Source organism: Canis lupus, chromosome 33 (assembly GCF_011100685.1).
Source record: "Canis lupus familiaris isolate Mischka breed German Shepherd chromosome 33, alternate assembly UU_Cfam_GSD_1.0, whole genome shotgun sequence".
In the NCBI taxonomy this organism is placed as follows: domain Eukaryota; kingdom Metazoa; phylum Chordata; class Mammalia; order Carnivora; family Canidae; genus Canis; species Canis lupus.
Genome location: NC_049254.1, coordinates 27,457,925 through 27,475,870, shown reverse-complemented (window position 1 = coordinate 27,475,870; position 17,946 = coordinate 27,457,925). Strand labels below are relative to the sequence as shown.

Here is a 17,946-nt window from a genome sequence, read left to right as displayed (position 1 = left end):
GCAGGCTGCCTAGACTGTGACAGTAGGAGGAAGAGTGACCTCATGTGATGAGGTTTAACGGGTAAGGGTGGCCCTAGAACTCAGCGTTCACTGAAGGGTGCTGAAGCCGGAGTGTTTACCCCCGCTTCCCCCTCTATCCTTACTTAAGGGCTTCTTCCTGAGACATGAACTCTCTCCATCACTCTGGCTTGTCCTCTGTATGATCTGAGTCTGCTCCTGAGACCAGAAATAAAGCCCCAAAGAGCTGGGGGGGGGGGGGCTTTTTGCAGGCTTATGTTAGAGGGATAAATGGTGCGAGAGTTAGTGGGGTCAGCAGAGTCAGGATACGCCTGGAGAGGCGGTCGGGGTCTAGACCCTGGTGATGGAAAGCCATTGGAGGGTATCGAGGGAAAAAAATGACATGATTTGATGTAGGCAAAATATCTCAGTAAAGTGTGTGTATGGCAGGGGGTGTCACTGGTCTCCTGTCTTTTAAACATCGATTTCCTGGAAATTGAGAAACCAATGTTTCTGTTTCCTTGTAGAAGGCATTTCCCAGATCCGAACCAGAGGGATCAGGGTGCTGGATCTTTCAACAGCACATCGGCCAATGAAATGATAGAAAGCAACTCACCTCTGCCCTTCATCTCCACGTCACTTGTTTAGCTTTTCTTCAGTTATCCCAGAAAGATAACCCTTATCCACGCCACTGGCTGGCCCCGTGGATGCCAACAGCTGTATGTTTTCACTTTGCCTTTTAGTTGTCTCTATTCCAAACAAGGCCCATGCCTCTCTAGGTCTGCCTGGCTTTCCTCTTCTGGAAGATTGGCCTCCTGCCCATCTCCTGACCCAAGCACACATCCCCCCTGTCCCAGCCACCCCAGTCCTGCAGCCTCCACTCTCTATACCCCCATGAAACCCCTGTGCAAGCTAAGACTCCCTGATAGTGTGGGAGAGAAAGGGTCAGGTGGTAAGCTGCCCAGAATTTGGCAGCAGAGCAGAGAATGACCCCATGTCATGGGACTTAGGAGAAGAGTGGCCCTACTGACTGCAAGTCCACTGATACCAGCATTCTTGGGGATTTTGAATTTGTAGGAAATGCTCCTATGCCACCTTTTTCTTTTTTTCCAATACCCTTTTTCAGGGACAGATTTCTCAGATCCCTTTTATTTTCACATTGGATTACATTGGCGACGTTATGGGTTTTGAGCCCACATCTGTTTATGGCGGCTGAGTCTTAAATTATTATATTCCTCAAGAATGTCTGTTGTGATTCTCCATGTGTGTGTGCTCTCTTTTTCTTTTGTACTATCTTTTTTCCATCTACACTTTCCACCTTCCCAAAGACCTGTAATTATATTCCCCATTGGTATTTCATATTTTCAGCTTACAGCACTCCTTGATGCCCCTTCCTCTTTGTAGGGATATATGCCCTATTAAAAAAAAAAAATCAATCAGGATTTTAAAATGCTCTGAGTTTTTGTCTTTTTTTTTTTTTTTGTCCTTTTCTGTCTCCTCAAAGTTAACAATAAAAATGTGTCAGAAATGAACATTGTTCTTTCTGTGCCATGGGTCTCTTGGCTGTGAAACAGTTGTGCGTCAAGCCTGCCTTGGCAAAAGCCTCACCATTTACTTGCTATACAGAAGGGCCAGACCTTGCTATACAGCAGATGCCTTGGCCTCTTTCCGCCCCCGAAGAGTGACTCCCGAAGTCACCGTACTCTACAGCCTCTGCTGGGGGCCTGGCTGCCCCCTACCCCCTTTGGTTGTCATTGTGACGCTGCCCCCCCTCCTCGCCCTGGGTCTCTGCCCCTTCTCCTACTCCTCCCAGCCCCCAGCCAGTAGCTCCAGTTCTAGCCTCTTCATTCATCAGATTGTACTGAATGTGCTGACTTCGTGCTGGGCTCCAAGGGCAGCGAGGGTTGCGTATTGCCCTGCAGAGACTGGCTTTCTTGACCTCACATTTCATTATTATATTGCAGTTAAGATTCAACATCCGGGTGTATTTATGAGGTGTTGACTTTGTGGGGTGCTGTGTGGGAGATACAGTCCTTTGCTGAATCCTTTCTGCAGGAACCCAGTTGGTCTGATAGGACCTCAGCTCATTAAAGGCCCCGTGAAAGCGGAACTCCAGCCAAGGCGGCAGTGGGTTTCTTTGCCAAACAATTGGCACATTGGCTTGTAAACTCAGAGGAGAATGAGGCCTCTGGAGGCTGAAATGGTCTGTGATGACTTCTTGGAAGAGAGACTTGGGTTAGTTCTGGAAGAACGAGTCTGATTTAGGTGCAGATCACGATTTGGAAGAGGGAGATAGGAGGAAAGGGAGACTTAGAGCCGCCACCACACACACACACACACACACACACACACACACACGCACACACACACACAGGGTCTCCTATTTTTTCATTTTCCATACCCCAGTGCTCTGTAACTTGTCTCGCTATGTTACCTTCCTTTAAGGTCATTTCATACTTTTTTTTTTTTTTATGTAGTATGTCCACTTTGCCATTTACCCTAACAATACCTTTATTATGCTATATTAATATTTTTCATCTTTTAAATTTTTCTCTCTTTATTGAGAAGTAATTCTGAATACCTGATATTAAAAAAAAATGGGCATTTTTTTTTTTCTGATTAAAGCCACTATTTTAAAGCAATCCTTAAGATCCACTCTGAAGTTGCCTGCAAATAGGGCAACTGCTCCCTGGTTTGCCTGGAACAGTCCTGGTTTGTGCCTGTTGTCCTAGCAGAATTATTAATTATGTCCCTTCCAGTGTCGAGAGTCCCTGTGTGGACGGTAAGTTATATCACCACGTATTTTGGAAGCATTTCGACTCCTTACCATCTTGATCACATTATTCCCCTTGTCGGCAGCATTCTGTGTCTCAACCCAGCCTCTCTGTATCCTTTAACAAAAAGCGCTGGTTCCCTCACTGTTGAACTTTTCACTCCTAAAACCTGCCAGCATTCTCTTTTACTTGCCCTTGAAAAATCTAAGAGAACTGTTTAACTACTTTCAGTGCCTTGGCCTTTTCTCCCCCCGTCACTAACTCGATCCTGTCTTCACCAATTCTCTTAACGTTCTCTTCTATTTCTGGCATTTCTATCCTAATCCCCTTTCCACTTATTTTCCTCCATAGCCTTACTATGCCAGATTTTCATACTTTCACAAAATTAATTTTGCCTTATCTGACAACTTGCAACTTCAAATTTTTGCCTATAAATAGACCTTGTTAGTTATTTTAGCCCAAATTCTCTTTTCGTTTTCATGTCAGCTCTCTGGTGTTAACTCACATTAAAATAAGCAGCCCATTCCATTTCTAGCTGACTGCTTGCTCTTTTACGTTTGGATCATACCATAAACTAACTGCTCTCACCGTGATAGAGAAGGACCTTCAAACAGCATTCTCTTGCTATTCTTTTAGGCAATGCCATATTTTTGCTTTGCTTTTTTTTTTTAAAAGAATAAAAGAATTTTAACCTTTGGATTAAGATATTTAGCTCCCAAGAATCTTAAAAAGTTGCTTAGTCTATTTTTATTATGGCGAAAATACATATAAATTTACTATTTTAACCATTTTAAAGTATACAGGTCTTAAATACATTCACCATGTTGTGCAACCATCACCACCATCTAGTCTCAAAACTTTTCATCACCCTGAGCAGGAATCCCATCCCCACTGAGCAATCACTCCCCCATTGCCTTCCCCAGCCCCTGGCAACCGCTGATGTGCGTTGTCTCTATCCATTCGCCTTTTCTGAACATTTCATATAAATGGAATCATGCATTTTTTTTTTTTTTTAGTCTGGCTTTCTTCACTTAGCAAATTTTCTTAGCGTTCATCCACATTGTAACATGTGTCAGTACTTTGTTCCTCTGTATGGCTGAATGCTATTCCATTGTATGAGTAGACCACAATTTGTTTACCCATTCATCAGATGGTCGGTCTAATTTTTTATCAGATCTTTGCTCCAAGATGAAATTAGTGATACAGTAGCATGATAAATGCACTCACTCCTTGCAGTGAGTGGTACATAGATATTTTTCAGAAGGGGTCTCAGTGATTCGCTATGTGGCCGATGCTAGGGTATTGGCAGGGAGCTATAGGAGGCCCTATTCACCTCTTGGATTCCAGATTCTTGTTCCTCTTTTTAGTTTCTTTCTCCAGCCCTCCCTTTTTTTCTTTATTTTTGGTAAGTAGATCACAGCTTGTTTTTTTCTTTACCATCCATCGTATTTATAGGTTTTAAAAATACAGCTGAATAAATCCGTCATAGTCCCACCACCCCAAAACAATCACTATTAATAATATTTTGATGTATTTCCTTCTGGTTGTTTTCCTCTGTTTGGATTCTTTATTTTCTCCTAGTTGAGATCACATTGAATAGATAACGTCATCATAGGTTGCTCTTCCACCACCTACCACCCCAATAAAATCCCTTTATTTAACAAGGATTTAAACCCTATAAGGATTTGGGCACTGTTCTGAATACCTCTGATGAATGAATAAGTTCTAGTATATAGTTTGGGAGTCATCAGCTTATAGATGATATTTATTTTAAAATATATTTTATTTTATTTTTTTTAAAGATTTTATTTATTTATTCATGAGAGACAGGGAGAGAGAGAGAGGCAGAGACACAGGCAGAGGGAGGAGCAGGCTCCATGCAGGGAGCCCAATGTGGGACTTGATCCTGGGACTCCAGGATTACACCCTGAGCTGAAGGCAGGTGCTCAACTGCTGAGCCACCCAGGTGTCCCTTCTTAATATATTTTAAAGATTTTATTTATTCATGAGAGACACACACACACACAGCAAGAGAGAGAGAGAGAGAGAGAGAGAGAGGCAGATGGAGAAGCAGGCTCCTCGAAGGGAGCCTGATATGGGACTTGATCCCTGGACCCCAGGACCACACCCTGAGCCAGAGGCAGAAGTTCAACCACTGAGCCACCCAGGTGTCCCGATATTTAAAATATTTTATTTAAATTTAGTTTTCCAACATCTAGTAAAACACCCAGTGCTCATCCCATTAAGTGCCCTCCTCAGTGCCCATCACCCAGTCACCCCATCCCCCCACCTACCTCCCCTTCTGCAACCCTTTGTTTCCCAGAGTTAGGAGTCTCTCAGTGTTTTATCTTCCCAATTTTTCACCACTCAGTTTCCCTCCTTTCCCTTATAGACCCTTTCACTATTTCTTATATTCCACATGTGAGTGAAACCATATGATGATTATCTTTCTCCAATTGACTTATTTCATATAGATGGTATTTAAAGCGATGGGACCGTCTAAGACCTCCCGGGTTAGGGGTGGAATCAGTGCAAGGCCCCAGGACTCAGCCCTAGGGCACGCACGCCTGCAAAGGTAGAACAGAGAAGGTAGTTGAAGAAGAATAGGAACCGGTTAAAGCAGGAGAGTCTGGAGGAGAACATACTTGGGAGTGGAATGGCCCCATATGAAATGCCATTGAGCACCTGAGTGCTCTTCCTTCAAAAGGAAGGAGGTTTTTATGGGTTTAGCCAAGAGGTGGCATATATTACTTCTACTTGCACTCTATTGGCCAAAACCCAGGCTTCTGGCCAGCGCTCAGTAGAATTCAGGTTTACCTTACTACCGAGGGAGGCTAGTGTATATAGTCTATCTGCATGTTCAGGAGGTGGAGGAAATAAGTTTTGGTGCCATAGACTTTTCCAGAGGGTGCATGAGAAACGTGTTTGAGGCACAGAATGGGGAAGGCTGCCCATTGCTGATAGGGGAAAGGATTACCCATTGGGTCAGGGCGAGTCCAGTGGAGTACAGAGGATCACCACCCAAGTGGAGTGTGCTAGAGAGCAAATGATATGTCAACATATATCTGCATGTTTCACATATCCTTAAACATTTGATGGCAGGATAGGTTGTTTAATTGGACATTATTTAACCACTTATTATCTTCCTACTGTGTGACATGTACAAGACTGAAATGAACAGTTTTGTAAACTTTCTACGTTTAGCATCATTTCCTTTGATTTGGAGGACAGAAAGGAAGGTGCTGGTCTAAGACAAGAGCATCTTTAGAGCTTATGATTCTTATTCGCTCCAATACTTTCGAAAAGAACTGACGGGCTTGCACTTCCTCCAGCAGTGTCGGAGGGGCCCCAGCATCTTGACGTCCTCCCAGAACAAGTTTCTCTTTATCTGCTTAGAAGTTCTTTTAAGCTTGAACAGGCTATTGAATGACAAGAACTTAACCCACATTATGAAATGAAAACTGTACACAAGTTGCTAAATAGTGATGTTAAATAGCAATACATGTACAATAATTGTCAATCTGGAACGTAACTTACGTGTGATGCTGGTGTTAGCTATTAATCCATTTTCACTAAGGTTCATTAATCCTTAAACCACAGATAATCCCCAGAGCAGAAGGTCCAGTGGTGTGTAACAGCGCAGCAGGATGGTTGAATGTTCTAGAACAGGCGTGCTTGGATGCATTTCTGCACTATTACTGGTGATGTGACTTGGGTGGGCAACTTAACTTCTCTGAATCTCATTTTTCTCATCTGTTTAAGAAATAGAAGGATGATGTAGTACCAGCCTCCTTAAGTGATGTATGTAAAGCACCCACCATGGTGCTTGATGGAAACAGTTCAGTCAGGGCGAACTGTTTCCATCATTATCCCACCCCACCCCTGTTGTTGACCCTTCCTGACTTTCAATGCTGTGAGTTGGTGGCTCAGACCCACCTCTTCAAGCCTCTCTCTCTGTTTCCCACTTGCAGGGGGCTTCATGAAGAAGCATGGTCAGCCCGTTGTTTCCAAAACCTTGGGGTAAGTTGTGGGATATTCAAGCCAGGGTAAGGGCGGGATTGGCTTTTCCTGCTGACCTGACCAAACAGATCTAGGATGTAAGTCTTCTTGGGCATCTTGGGTTGTAATAACTAAAGCAAGGCAGACGCTCAACCACTGAGCCACCCACGCATCCCTCTTGCTTAATATTAATCTTAAAAAATAAAGCAAGAGCCTACTGGGATGTGACATGGCACTCACACGATGCCTCCTGCCCGGGTAGCCTGTGTGGAGAGCCCATTTGGTCTAGCTGCTAGATGCTGAGAAAGTCTGCTATGTGGCCGTAGTCTGCAGGGATCTCCAACAATCGAGGCAATAGTCAGACTTAAGTAAGCCGACCCAGAGGAGGCAATCAATGTGTGGCACTTCTTATGGAAAAGAAGCCTGTATTGGTAAAGGTAAGTAGCAATAGCTGCTATAACAGACAAGCCCCCAAATTGCAACAATTTAATATGGGGAAAGTTTGTTTCTTACTCAAGCAAAGTCAATTTAGGTATTCGTGAACAGGTGGAGAACTTACCATCATCTTTGAAGGACCCAGGCTTCTTCTATTTTGTGATTCCATCGTCTCTTGGCCTTGGTGCCTCTCTTGAATCTCCTGCATCTAGCCAGAACGGTGAATGAGAGAGAGTGTGAAGGAGGTTTTTATGGGTTTTTATGGGTTTAGCCAAGAGGGTGGCATATATCACTTCTACTTGCAGTCTGTTGGCCAAATCCCAGGCTTCTGGCCAGCGCTCAGTAGAATTCAGGTTTACCTTACTACGAGGGAGGCTAGTATATATAGTCTATCTGCATGTTCAGGAGGTGGAGGAAATAAGTTTTGGTGCCATAGACTTTTCCAGAGGGTGCATGAGAAACGTGTTTGAGGCACAGAATTGGGAAGGCTGCCCATTGCTGATATCTGACCCAACTTAAGTGACATGGGTTGGGGCAGAGAGAAGATCTGACTTGCTGCTGGACCCTCTGCTGATTTCTTTCCAGGGACAGATTTGCAGCCCCCGCAGTGGAGACCCGTCCTAGCATCTGGGGAGAGTGCCCACCAAAGTTTGCTACCAAGTTGGGCCGAGCCGTAGTCAAAGAAGGACAGACGGGACGGTTCTCCTGCAAGATCACCGGACGGCCCCAACCACAGGTCACCTGGCTCAAGGTGAGATTTTATGTGCTCCAACTCTGGCCCAGGCCTGGGGACCCTGAATGTGGAGGCTAGCCCCTTAGACCAATAGGAATCTATCTTTCCAATCAGTCTCTTCTGCTAAACTATAGATGGTTTTCCAGGGTTCTCTGTACATCCAATAGCCACGCTTGTTCCTGCCCATATTTGCACACGGTGCCTCTGTAACTCAGCCCACAGTGTCCTCTCATCTCACATACTCCCAAACAGCATAAAGTTTCTGAGTCAGAAAAGACCTGACTATCTCAAGAAAGTAGAATTTGAAGACGTGGGATTAGGTTTCAAACCACAGCTCTCTCGTTCATAAAACATGAGCTGTCAGGCAAGTCATTTGGCCTCTTGGAACACTGGTCTCTTTATCTATGAGGCAGAGATGATCCCACCTACCTCAAAATACCATTGGGAGTATTTCATTCAGGGCTGGGCAGTGTGAAGGTAGAGCAGAGGAGGTGGGGGCTGGGGGGTGGCATCAGGGGGCGTGAGGCGCAGGGTGAGTGTTCAACAGGGGCAGTGAGAAGACATAGGGAAAAACTTGGGGTCGAGCCCTGCAAGAATAGCTTTCTCATGGATGCAAGTCCTGGATCAAAATGAGTGAGGGCACACCTTTTCCCTACTTCCTAATTCCCCTGGACCGACCCTGCAAACAGAATAAAAGAGGAGGAGGCAAAGTGGAACCGAAGTGAGGAATGTAGGATGCCTACCTCAAACGAGGGCTCCTCTGAAACAAGCTAATGCACCTGCTCTAAGCTGGACCTGATACCACACCACGCACACGGACCCCGAGTCAGGGCCCTTGGATTGACCAAAGGCTGCTCTCTGAGCATGTCAGTGAGCCCAGAGTGGAGGGTTCTACTGTCCATGCCTGGTGTCTGTCCCACCAGGCTTGGCAGGAGGTAGGATAGAGCCAAAAGGCAAGCAGGTTTCTCTGACCAAGCTACCCTCTTGCCATGCACAGGGGGATGTTGCCCTGCAGCCAAGTGCCCGTGTGTCTATGTCTGAGAAGAACGGGGTACAAGTTCTGGAAATCCATGAGGTCAGCCGCGATGATGTGGGAGTGTACACATGCATGGTGGTGAATGGGTCGGGGAAGGCCTCCATGTCGGCTGAGCTTTCTATCCAAGGTATCAAGTGGTGGGAGGGCTAGTGCAGCACAACCCCTGCCCAGTTTCCATACCCTGCTAGAAAGAGCTGCTGTTCATTACGGATCAGTGTTACACTGACCCACCCACATCCCCGTGCGCTCCTCCAGGGGCAGGATCTTGAACTCGTGTCCCTGCGCTGTGCCCCACACCTGTGTCTTCAGCCTTTTCCTCTCACTCAGACTCCTTTCTGTACTTCTAACTGTCCCTGGAAGAGTGGGCACTGCTAACACCTTGCCATCACCCCAAATTTAACCTGCCAAAGATTTAACTTATCATTCACTCTGTCCTTCACATCAGGCGTTCCCTCACCTTAACTCCTTCTACCCCAGGATTCTGCTTCTCCTCCTCGCCCAGGCTGGGCCTTTCAGCTCCTCTTTGACCCTCGCCTCCTTCTCGCCTGTAGGCATCAGCCCCTGTCAGGGCTTCCCTTTGAATCTGTCTCCTCTTTACATTCCCTTGATTCCGCCAAGGTTGGCCTGCGGAAGTGGGGAGTGTGGGCAGGGAAGGGGGTTGACATCACGCCCCTCCCCTTTTCTTACCCTCTTTTCTTTTATGATTTTTCTCTTCCACATTCCCTTCCTGTGTCAGAAACTGTGCTTCCTTGGGACACCTGGGTGGCTCAGCAGTTGAGCATCTGCCTTCGGCTCAGGGCATCATCCCGGGGTCCCGGGATCGAGTCCCGCATCGGGCTCCCTGCATGGAGCCTGCTTCTCCCTCTGCCTGTCTCTGCCTCACTCTGTGTCTTTCATGAATAAATAAATAAATCTTTTTAAAAAATAAATGTGTAAAAAAAAAAAAAGAAACTATTCTTCCTTGCTCTCTCTCTCTCTTTGCCATTGTTGGCACGAGTGTTTTTCATAACCCCCAGAAAGAAACTTACTCTACGTTGTAATGCAGGTCATCTATAGATGTATATGAACATATCTAAGTGAAACAAGTTTCATGAAACAATCCTGAGTTGTACTACGTACAGCATATGCTGCTTTCTCTATTCCCTTCTACACCATCCAAAGCCCTGGTCTTGACGGAAGAATTAGACTTCATAGCTCACTGTGGGATCAGGACCCATCAGGCATTGAGAAGAGTGATTTAGCTACTTCCCTCACTTGCCCTCACATTGAATTAAAGAACTGCTCCCTTCTCAAAACTTAAGTATAGAATGATAAGTTGCCTGGAACATATTTTATTATTTTTTTAAAGATGTTATTTATTTATTCATGAAAGACACACAGAGAGGCAGACACACAGGCAGAGGGAGAAGCAGGCCCCACACAGGGAGCCCGATGCAGGACTCGATCCAGGCACTCCGGGATCACGCCCTGAGCTGAAGGCAGACGCTCAACCACTGAGCCACCCAGGCGTCCCTGGGACATGTTTTTAAATGGCCCCAGAAAAAGCTCCTCTGAAAACCAAAACAAAAAAGGATAAAAAAGGTGAAATGTTGCTATTTCCTCAATCTGAGTGATGGCTTTCAGAGTTTGTTCTATCCACTAGTGCATACTTTGAAGTTGTCCATGATAAATTTTTTAAAAAACCATTTGGCAGGAAAAAATGTATACTGTATTTTTTTTTTCTTTGAAGAACTGAATAAAATTACACTTTCCCTGGATGTTTTTAAAGCAGATATTTGTCAAAGCCAATTATTTGGGGAGGTTCATTTTTGAGGGCCACACGTACGTTAGTTACACTGTTCGGGTTTGAAATTTTCAGATGTTTATTTTTGTTTGTCCCTTGATTGGTTTCCTTCTGTGGCTGGTGAGCGGGACAGGTCCCATGGTGCAGGGTACCGTTGCCGAGGCCACCAGAGGAGGCCCAGGGCAGCAGTGGAGGCCTTCACGGGGTCTCAGAGCTGGGCTCAGATGAGCTCATCACATTAAACCAGGCAGTTCAGGCCCAGGGAAGCTAAGGGACTGAGGGAGGGAGGAGCACAGACGAGGGGCAAAGTGGAAACCCGGGAGGTGAACACTCCGAAAGAAATAAAAAAACATGTTGTCTTATCACTTTCTCCTCCTGGTACATAAAACAGTCGGCTAACAGTCTACCCTTCTCCCTTTTTCCAGGTTTGGACAATACCAGTAGGTACGTCTAGGCTTTGTAATCATTGTTTCCATCTTGAGATGCCCTGCAAGAAAAGAGAGGTTGCAATGGAGAAATGCCCTGAATTTCCAAGTCGTCGTATAGGAGGGCGAACTGACCGTTGGGGGGCATGGTTGTGCTTTGTGTTGCCCTCGTGTTGCGGTGTGCCCCACGGGTCCCGTAGAGGCTGGCCACCAGAGTGAGACTCTCAAGGACACCGTGCTGTCACCTTTCTCGGTGTCTGGCCAGCACCAGTTAGCCATCCTGGGGAAGGATGCCCACTCACCCATGTGGCACATCTGCCTCCAGAGCTTCCTTTCCCGCGCATGAGTCCTGGTCCTAGACCCTGGGTCCTGGGGTGAGCAGACATCTGGTGGAGGGAAAGGGCTTTAACTGAGCTGCACAAAGTCAAAGTTGCAGGCTGCGGAGCGCCTGAGGCAGAGTAACGAGCGGCACTGATGTAGGTTAGAGCCTCAGAGAAACGCTCCCTGGACCCCTGAGGTTTGAGCTCATGCCTGTAGGGTACTATTAGGCAGGTAAAGAAAAGCTCAGGGACAGTGTCCCCAGCAGGGTGGTAGCACGTGTGAAAATGGGGAGAGGAGAGAGAGGTGGGCACTGGGGGACCCTGCAGCCTGGTGGGCATCAGAGGTGGTCTTGCAAGGCCCAAGAGGCAGCAGGAACCAGCTCACACAGGGCATCCTGTGGCCACGTTGAGAAGCTCGATTTTGTCCTCAGGGCAGGGGCAATCAGCTGTGCTTGCCACGTAGACCGTGGATCAGAGAGGGCCAGCAGGGACACGGGGGAGGCAGTGGCATGGTGGGAACTAGGGTGGCCCTCGGGGTGGCGGCAGGGAGGAAAAGGGCAGATTGGGTAAGTGCAGATAGAACAGGCTCTGGATTGGGAGGAGGGGCGAGGAAGCATCGGGCATGGCTGCTTGCCCTCTGTCTTGGGAAGCTGAGAGGGCTGCAGAGAGAGGCTTCTGCTCACACTCGGTCTTCATCTGTGGGCTTTGCTGATGCCTGGAGTCTGTGCTTGCGATGAGTAATGCTTGTGAGTAACCAAATGATCATTCCGTTCCTCCTTCTCCTTCCCCATTGCCCCCCAATCACCACCAACAGGTCATTAACAAAGGTGGCCAATTCAGATATCAGGAAGGAGGTGACCAATGGAACCACGCAGGGGCCGAAACTAGACCACCTGGAGTCTGCAGCGGAAAGGTGGCCCTGCTCCAGCACCCAGATCGGTGGCTCCCCCACCTGGGCCACAAGTAGCCAGCCTCAGCCCCTGAGGGAGTCCAAGCTGGAGCCGCCTGGGGACCCACCCAGGAAAGCCCTGAGGAGCCCCGTCCTACAGAAGACTTCCAGCACCATTACCCTGCAGGCGGCAAAAGTCCAGCCAGAGCCAAGAGCGCCGGTCTCAAGTGCCCTCTGGTCTCCTGGAGAAGAGAGGGAGAGGCCAGCTGCTCCCCCCACAGCCACCTTCCCTGCCCGGCAGTCTGGCCTGGGAAGCCAGGAGGTTGTGAACAAGGTTGCTACCAGAAAAATCCCCATGGAGAGCCAGAGGGATTCCACATTCCCCAAATTTGAGAGCAAGCCCCAAAGCCAGGAGGTCAGTGAAGATGAAACAGTCAAGTTCAGATGTGAGGGTGAGTAGAGCTAAGGGTCACTGTCCCACTCCGCCCCACCCCACCAATGTAGCCCCTGGGTGGCCACTGCCTCCGTGGGCACAGTGTATCCACCCTGCCCCTTAGACTAGAACCCACCCCACCCCAGCAGCCACCTTATATAGGAAGCACTCGGTCTAGTAACATGTCTTGTTCTGGAGAAACACCCAACAGTGGCCCGTTGTTCATTGTTGGATATGGTATCAGTCCTGTGTCCTAATTCTTATCACCATCATCACCATCACCATCAAAAAAAACAAGCCACAGGGGCTCCTTCTCTTTGGTCCCTTCTCCTGGCTTTGGCTGATCTGCAGACCTGGCTCGTCGCTCTATGTCCCTCCTCCCAAGGACCTGCCTCCATCTTGAGATGTGTACTCATCCATAGTGTAGGGTGAGGGGTAGGAGAGCCAGCTCAGCTCATACCAGACCAAGTTTCTCCCTCAGGTCCAGCGCCCCCCCCCCTACCCCCACAAGCACAGTGTACTCTCTGGGAGCCTCATGTCCTTCACCTGGCCCTGTAGTTTCAGGGACCCCAAAGCCTGAAGTGACCTGGTTCCTGGAAGGTGCCCCCGTGAAGAGACGAGAAGGCATGGTTGAGGTTTATGAAGAAGGTGGATGCCACTACCTCTGCTTGCTGAGAGTGCGGGCCAAGGACAGTGGGAGCTACAGTTGCACGGCCTCCAATGTCCGAGGCCAGGTGTCCTGTGGTTGGACCCTCCTGGTGAAACGTGAGTACGCTCCTCCAGTCATCCTGGGTTCTCTGTTGGGGGGCGGGGCGGGCATCCGTGGGGCGCTTCCTACACTGCAGGACTGTCCCCTCCTACCATCCCCATGCTGGGTGTCCAACCCGACAGAAGCATCATCCCCACCCACATGCCAACGCCAAAGTCATTGCTCCAGGACAGGTGACTCCTCATCAAGAGTTCCCATCAGAGTCACCTCAGAATAAGTATGCCCACCACCCCCACGCCCAGCCCTGCTGAGAGCTCCCTTTTCTGGGTTCTTCAGCTATCCAAGGGAGTGCCATGACTCAGTTTTGTAACCACAGAGAACCAAACATTCACTAAATATGTGCATTTAGAGTCATATGAGATGATGTGGGATCCCGCATCTTTTATGTTTATTGTAATATCTGTTTATAAAACTTGGGCATATTCATTGTGGGGGATTTAAACACAATATAGTCTTATGACTCAGAAATAAATGATATTTTAATGTTTTTAAAACAAAATCGGCATTGTGCTGTTTGTATACTGCTTTCTAGTCTAATTTATTTGCTCATGTTACATAAGCATCTTTCCATACTGTTTCTTTCTATATTACTTAATCTTATTCAAAAACATAGTTTTAATGGCCATATAATATTTCATGAAATAGCATAGCTGATTACGCTTGTTCTTACTGTCGAGTATTTAGGTTTTTCCCATTTTTTTCACTATTGTAACAAAATTGCGATAAATATCCTTGTACCCGTCTATTTCTCTATAAAGTTTCCTCCTTCTTTTAAATGCTATTCAGGGACCCTTGACCCATTGAGGAACATATTGAACCACAGGGATAGAGTCAACAAATTTCAGGCTGTTAGAAGTTCTATGGGACGAATAACCTTTGCCTATTTTTTTTTTCAACAAATAAATTGTAAGAGAAAGAGGAACGGAGGGACAACCTATAGGAAACTTAGATGAAAAGATATGTAAGAGACATCAATAATCGCAATCCATGGACTTTGTGTGACTTTGAGACATTTAAAAAATTTTTTAAAGAGGACACCAGGAAAATTTGAGCATTCGCAAGATATTTGATATAAAGGAATTAGTGCTGTTTTTAAGACATGATGGTGGTCTTATGGTTATTTTTTTTTTGAAGTCTGTGTATTTTAGAGATATAAATTGACTTACCTACTGGTGAAATGGTATATTTGCTTCAGAAATAATCCATGTGTAGTGGGAGCTGGTGGAGGTATTAATGAAATGAGATCAGCCAAGAGATGACAATGATTAAGTTTGAGAAACAAGTATATGATCATCTACTATATTGCTCTCTTTACTAGCGTGTGTGTTTGAAATTTGCCATAATAAATGTTTCCCAAGAAAGTAGGATTCCATGCAGCCAGTAAAACAAATACGGCTGACCTGTCGACTCTGATGGTGAAACATGTCCAAGATACACTAGGAAGGGAGGAGAGCCAAGTGCAGAGCTGCGTGTTTCATATGCTATTTGCATAAAAGGAAAAGAATCGATGTAGATATGTGCAAACAGATGCTTATGTGTGCATAAAACATTTCTGGAAGGGTCCGCAAGTTGCCTCGAGCAAGGGAGACCGGGGATTTTGGGGAAGAGGTAGGGGCTAGGCTTGTTTCCCGCTGCATGCATGCTGTTGATTTCTTTCTAAATTGGGATTTTTACTATGTTCATGAATTTCTTTGTAAGAAATTCTATCCATTCCATTTGGCGGTAGGAGTTCCCGTTGAGTTCACAAGTCCAGGAGCTCGAGCCTCCTCATCCCAGGCTCCGTGCAGGGGATGGACACGCGGCATCATGTCCACCAGAGGTTGAAAACCAACAGGCTTTTGTTGGAGCGGTAGCTATTATTATTAATTGGAAGTGGTGCATCGAGACTGTACTTACAGCAAGTTGAGGGGAAAAGAGAATGTGATCTTCAAAGCTCCCACAGCGCTGGGGCACACGGGGTGGGAATGAAGCATGCCGCAAAGCTGGCTCTTCTCACCAACGGTCAGCTCTCTGTCTTTGAATGAATGCTCTTCAGAATGTGGTAGGCCGTTGGTTAATTTCCAAAGTCCCCCCAAAAAGTGGATTTTGACTGTTTTTTTGCCAGTGTTCTTGTTGCTTGCATGGAGGAGCGGATTTTCAGAAGCCCTTCCTCTGCCATTTGCAAAAGCCCATGTGGGCTCCCTCTCCCCTTGGAGATACCGACTGTTCTAAAACCTTTCCAGAGGACTTCACAGAGATGCGGACCACCTGAGGCACGTTCTCTCAGCTTCTCCTGCAACACCCTCTTTCTCTCTTTTTTCCTGTTACTGCACAAAACTGTCTCTCTTACCACGACTTCTCTCTGCAGGGGATCTTCCCCTCTCCACAAAGATCCCACTTAATGATTCACTCTCCCACCATTTCTTCAATCTGTTCCCCACCCCCGCCTTGTCCAGAGGCCTCTCTCTTCTCCCTCCAAGCATACTCTGGGGTGAAAGGAAAGACAATCTTCCTTCTGCTCAGTGGCCCCTTAAGCTTCCACTTTACCTCTCTGCTGTCTTTCACCCCCAAACTCGCCACAGGTCTAGTCTCGACGCACAGCTTCCATTGGATGGTAACAGCTAATTCTCCACAAAAGCCTGCTCAGTGTCCTGGGCCTTGTGCTAAATCCTTTATCTCTATTGTTCCGTTTAGTTATACCAACCGTCTTAGGAGATAACTTTAGTCACACCCATTTTCCAGATGAGAATACTGAGCTGTGGTGAAGTTTAAGAACTTGCCCAAGGTCACATGCCTTGAAGAAGATAGCGCATTTCCAACCCATGTTGGTTTGACACGGAAGTCCATATTTTTTCAATGGCTCCCAAAGCATGGCCCCATGAGGAAAGTGGTTGCTGGCTGGGAAGAGGAATGAGGTGCCTTCCCACACCTCTTGATCTAGTCTCTCCATCCCTTCCCTCAGTGCCAGTCCCAATCAGATGCACCATCATTTGGACTGTAGCTGGTCTCCCGCAGCCTACTCTCCCCGGAGGGGCGTCCTGGCGTGGAGGAGGAAGGGTAGATGGAGAGTCAGAGAGCCAGTCATAAAGCCTGCCTCCACCATTGGGCTTGACTGTGAGAAATTACTAACTGGGTCTGTAAAATGAGCTAAAGAAAGCAATCTCATGGCACTGTCATGGTCACATCTGGGACATAGTAAGCCCCCAGGTACCAGTTTTTGTCCTTAAACTCCTGCAGTCTAATGTGGCTTCCCCCCCACCCCAACTGCTCCTCCTGAAAGGCACTGGTGAGGCCCCTTCTACTCACCAAACCTGTTACCCCTTCTCGACTGTCACCCGCCTTGACCTCTCTGTAGCATGTTGTGCTTGTAGAAGAGATGATCTGTCCCTATTGCTCTTGGTTAAGACTCCTAAACTACAAATGCTCCCCAGTCCACCAATGTAGAGGGCTTCTGGAAAGTTCATCTCAGCAGTTCTCAACTAGAATATGCCTCAGATTCATGAGGCAACTGAGTCATGCAGAGTCCAAGGCCCCCGGCAGTCCTGAACCATTGGCCTAGGTTAGAAAAAGTAGGACAGATGGGAGTCTGTCATTTGATCCAGTCCTAGAATTGGAAAAAAAAAAAAAATGAAAATTTAAAATTGAATTGTCCTCACCAGGGGGCCGGCAAAGATATTCTCAGGATTGCACAGGTACAATAGGATGTGTTAGAGGAGGAGGGACCCTGGAAAGTAAAGCGGAACTAGGTGAGCTGGGATGCCCCAGGACAGCAAAAGGAAGCCAGGTTAGGAGGTGCCTGAGTCCTGGAGGAGAGGGGGCAGGCCCGTGTCCCCGGGCACTGCCAGGCCTGGGCTGCTTTGTGGCTGTGACTCAGCCCCGGCTGGTTTCTATGCCTCACGCTGCAGGTCTCCACACCTGTGGCAGAGAGGCACCTGCCCGCGAGGCTCGGGGTGACTGGTCCATCACCGGAACATGTCAGCTGTGGTCTGACTTGGCCTGTTTGTTCTTTGCCCTTGCAGGGCTGGCCGTGATGGAGGTGGCTCCCTCGTTCTCCAGCGTCCTGAAGGACTGCGCTGTCATTGAGGGCCAGGACTTTGTGCTGCAGTGCTCAGTGCAGGGGACCCCGGTGCCCCAAATCACTTGGCTGCTTAATGGTGAGTTCCCCCTGTTGCAGCCCCTGGCTGCCTGCGTGCTCACTTGGCTTGTCCCATTTATCACTCAGAGCCATACCAGGTACAGGGAGATCACGGGACCTTGGAGTCGCCGTTGCCTGGCTGGGGATGCGGGGCCTTCCTATTCCTCCCTCAGCCTTGAGCTCCTGCCACATGTGAATAACGGCCACTGCCTTCCAGGTGGCAGTTGTAAATTAACTTA

The 17,946-nt window shown here is 47.5% G+C and overlaps 1 protein-coding gene across 5 annotated transcripts in view; it reads left to right on the top strand.

Annotated features, from left to right (window-relative positions):
* Positions 1-17,946, top strand: part of MYLK (myosin light chain kinase) — a 203,928-nt gene that overhangs the window by 77,460 nt on the left and 108,522 nt on the right. For all 5 annotated transcript variants that reach the window (XM_038583049.1, XM_038583048.1, XM_038583051.1 and 2 more), the window contains 7 exons: positions 6,743-6,791; positions 7,791-7,956; positions 8,936-9,101; positions 11,183-11,201; positions 12,317-12,843; positions 13,383-13,589; positions 17,592-17,726. In XM_038583049.1, the coding sequence (XP_038438977.1) occupies positions 6,743-6,791; positions 7,791-7,956; positions 8,936-9,101; positions 11,183-11,201; positions 12,317-12,843; positions 13,383-13,589; positions 17,592-17,726 (1,269 nt within the window). The remainder of the gene's footprint in view (positions 1-6,742; positions 6,792-7,790; positions 7,957-8,935; positions 9,102-11,182; positions 11,202-12,316; positions 12,844-13,382; positions 13,590-17,591; positions 17,727-17,946) is intronic.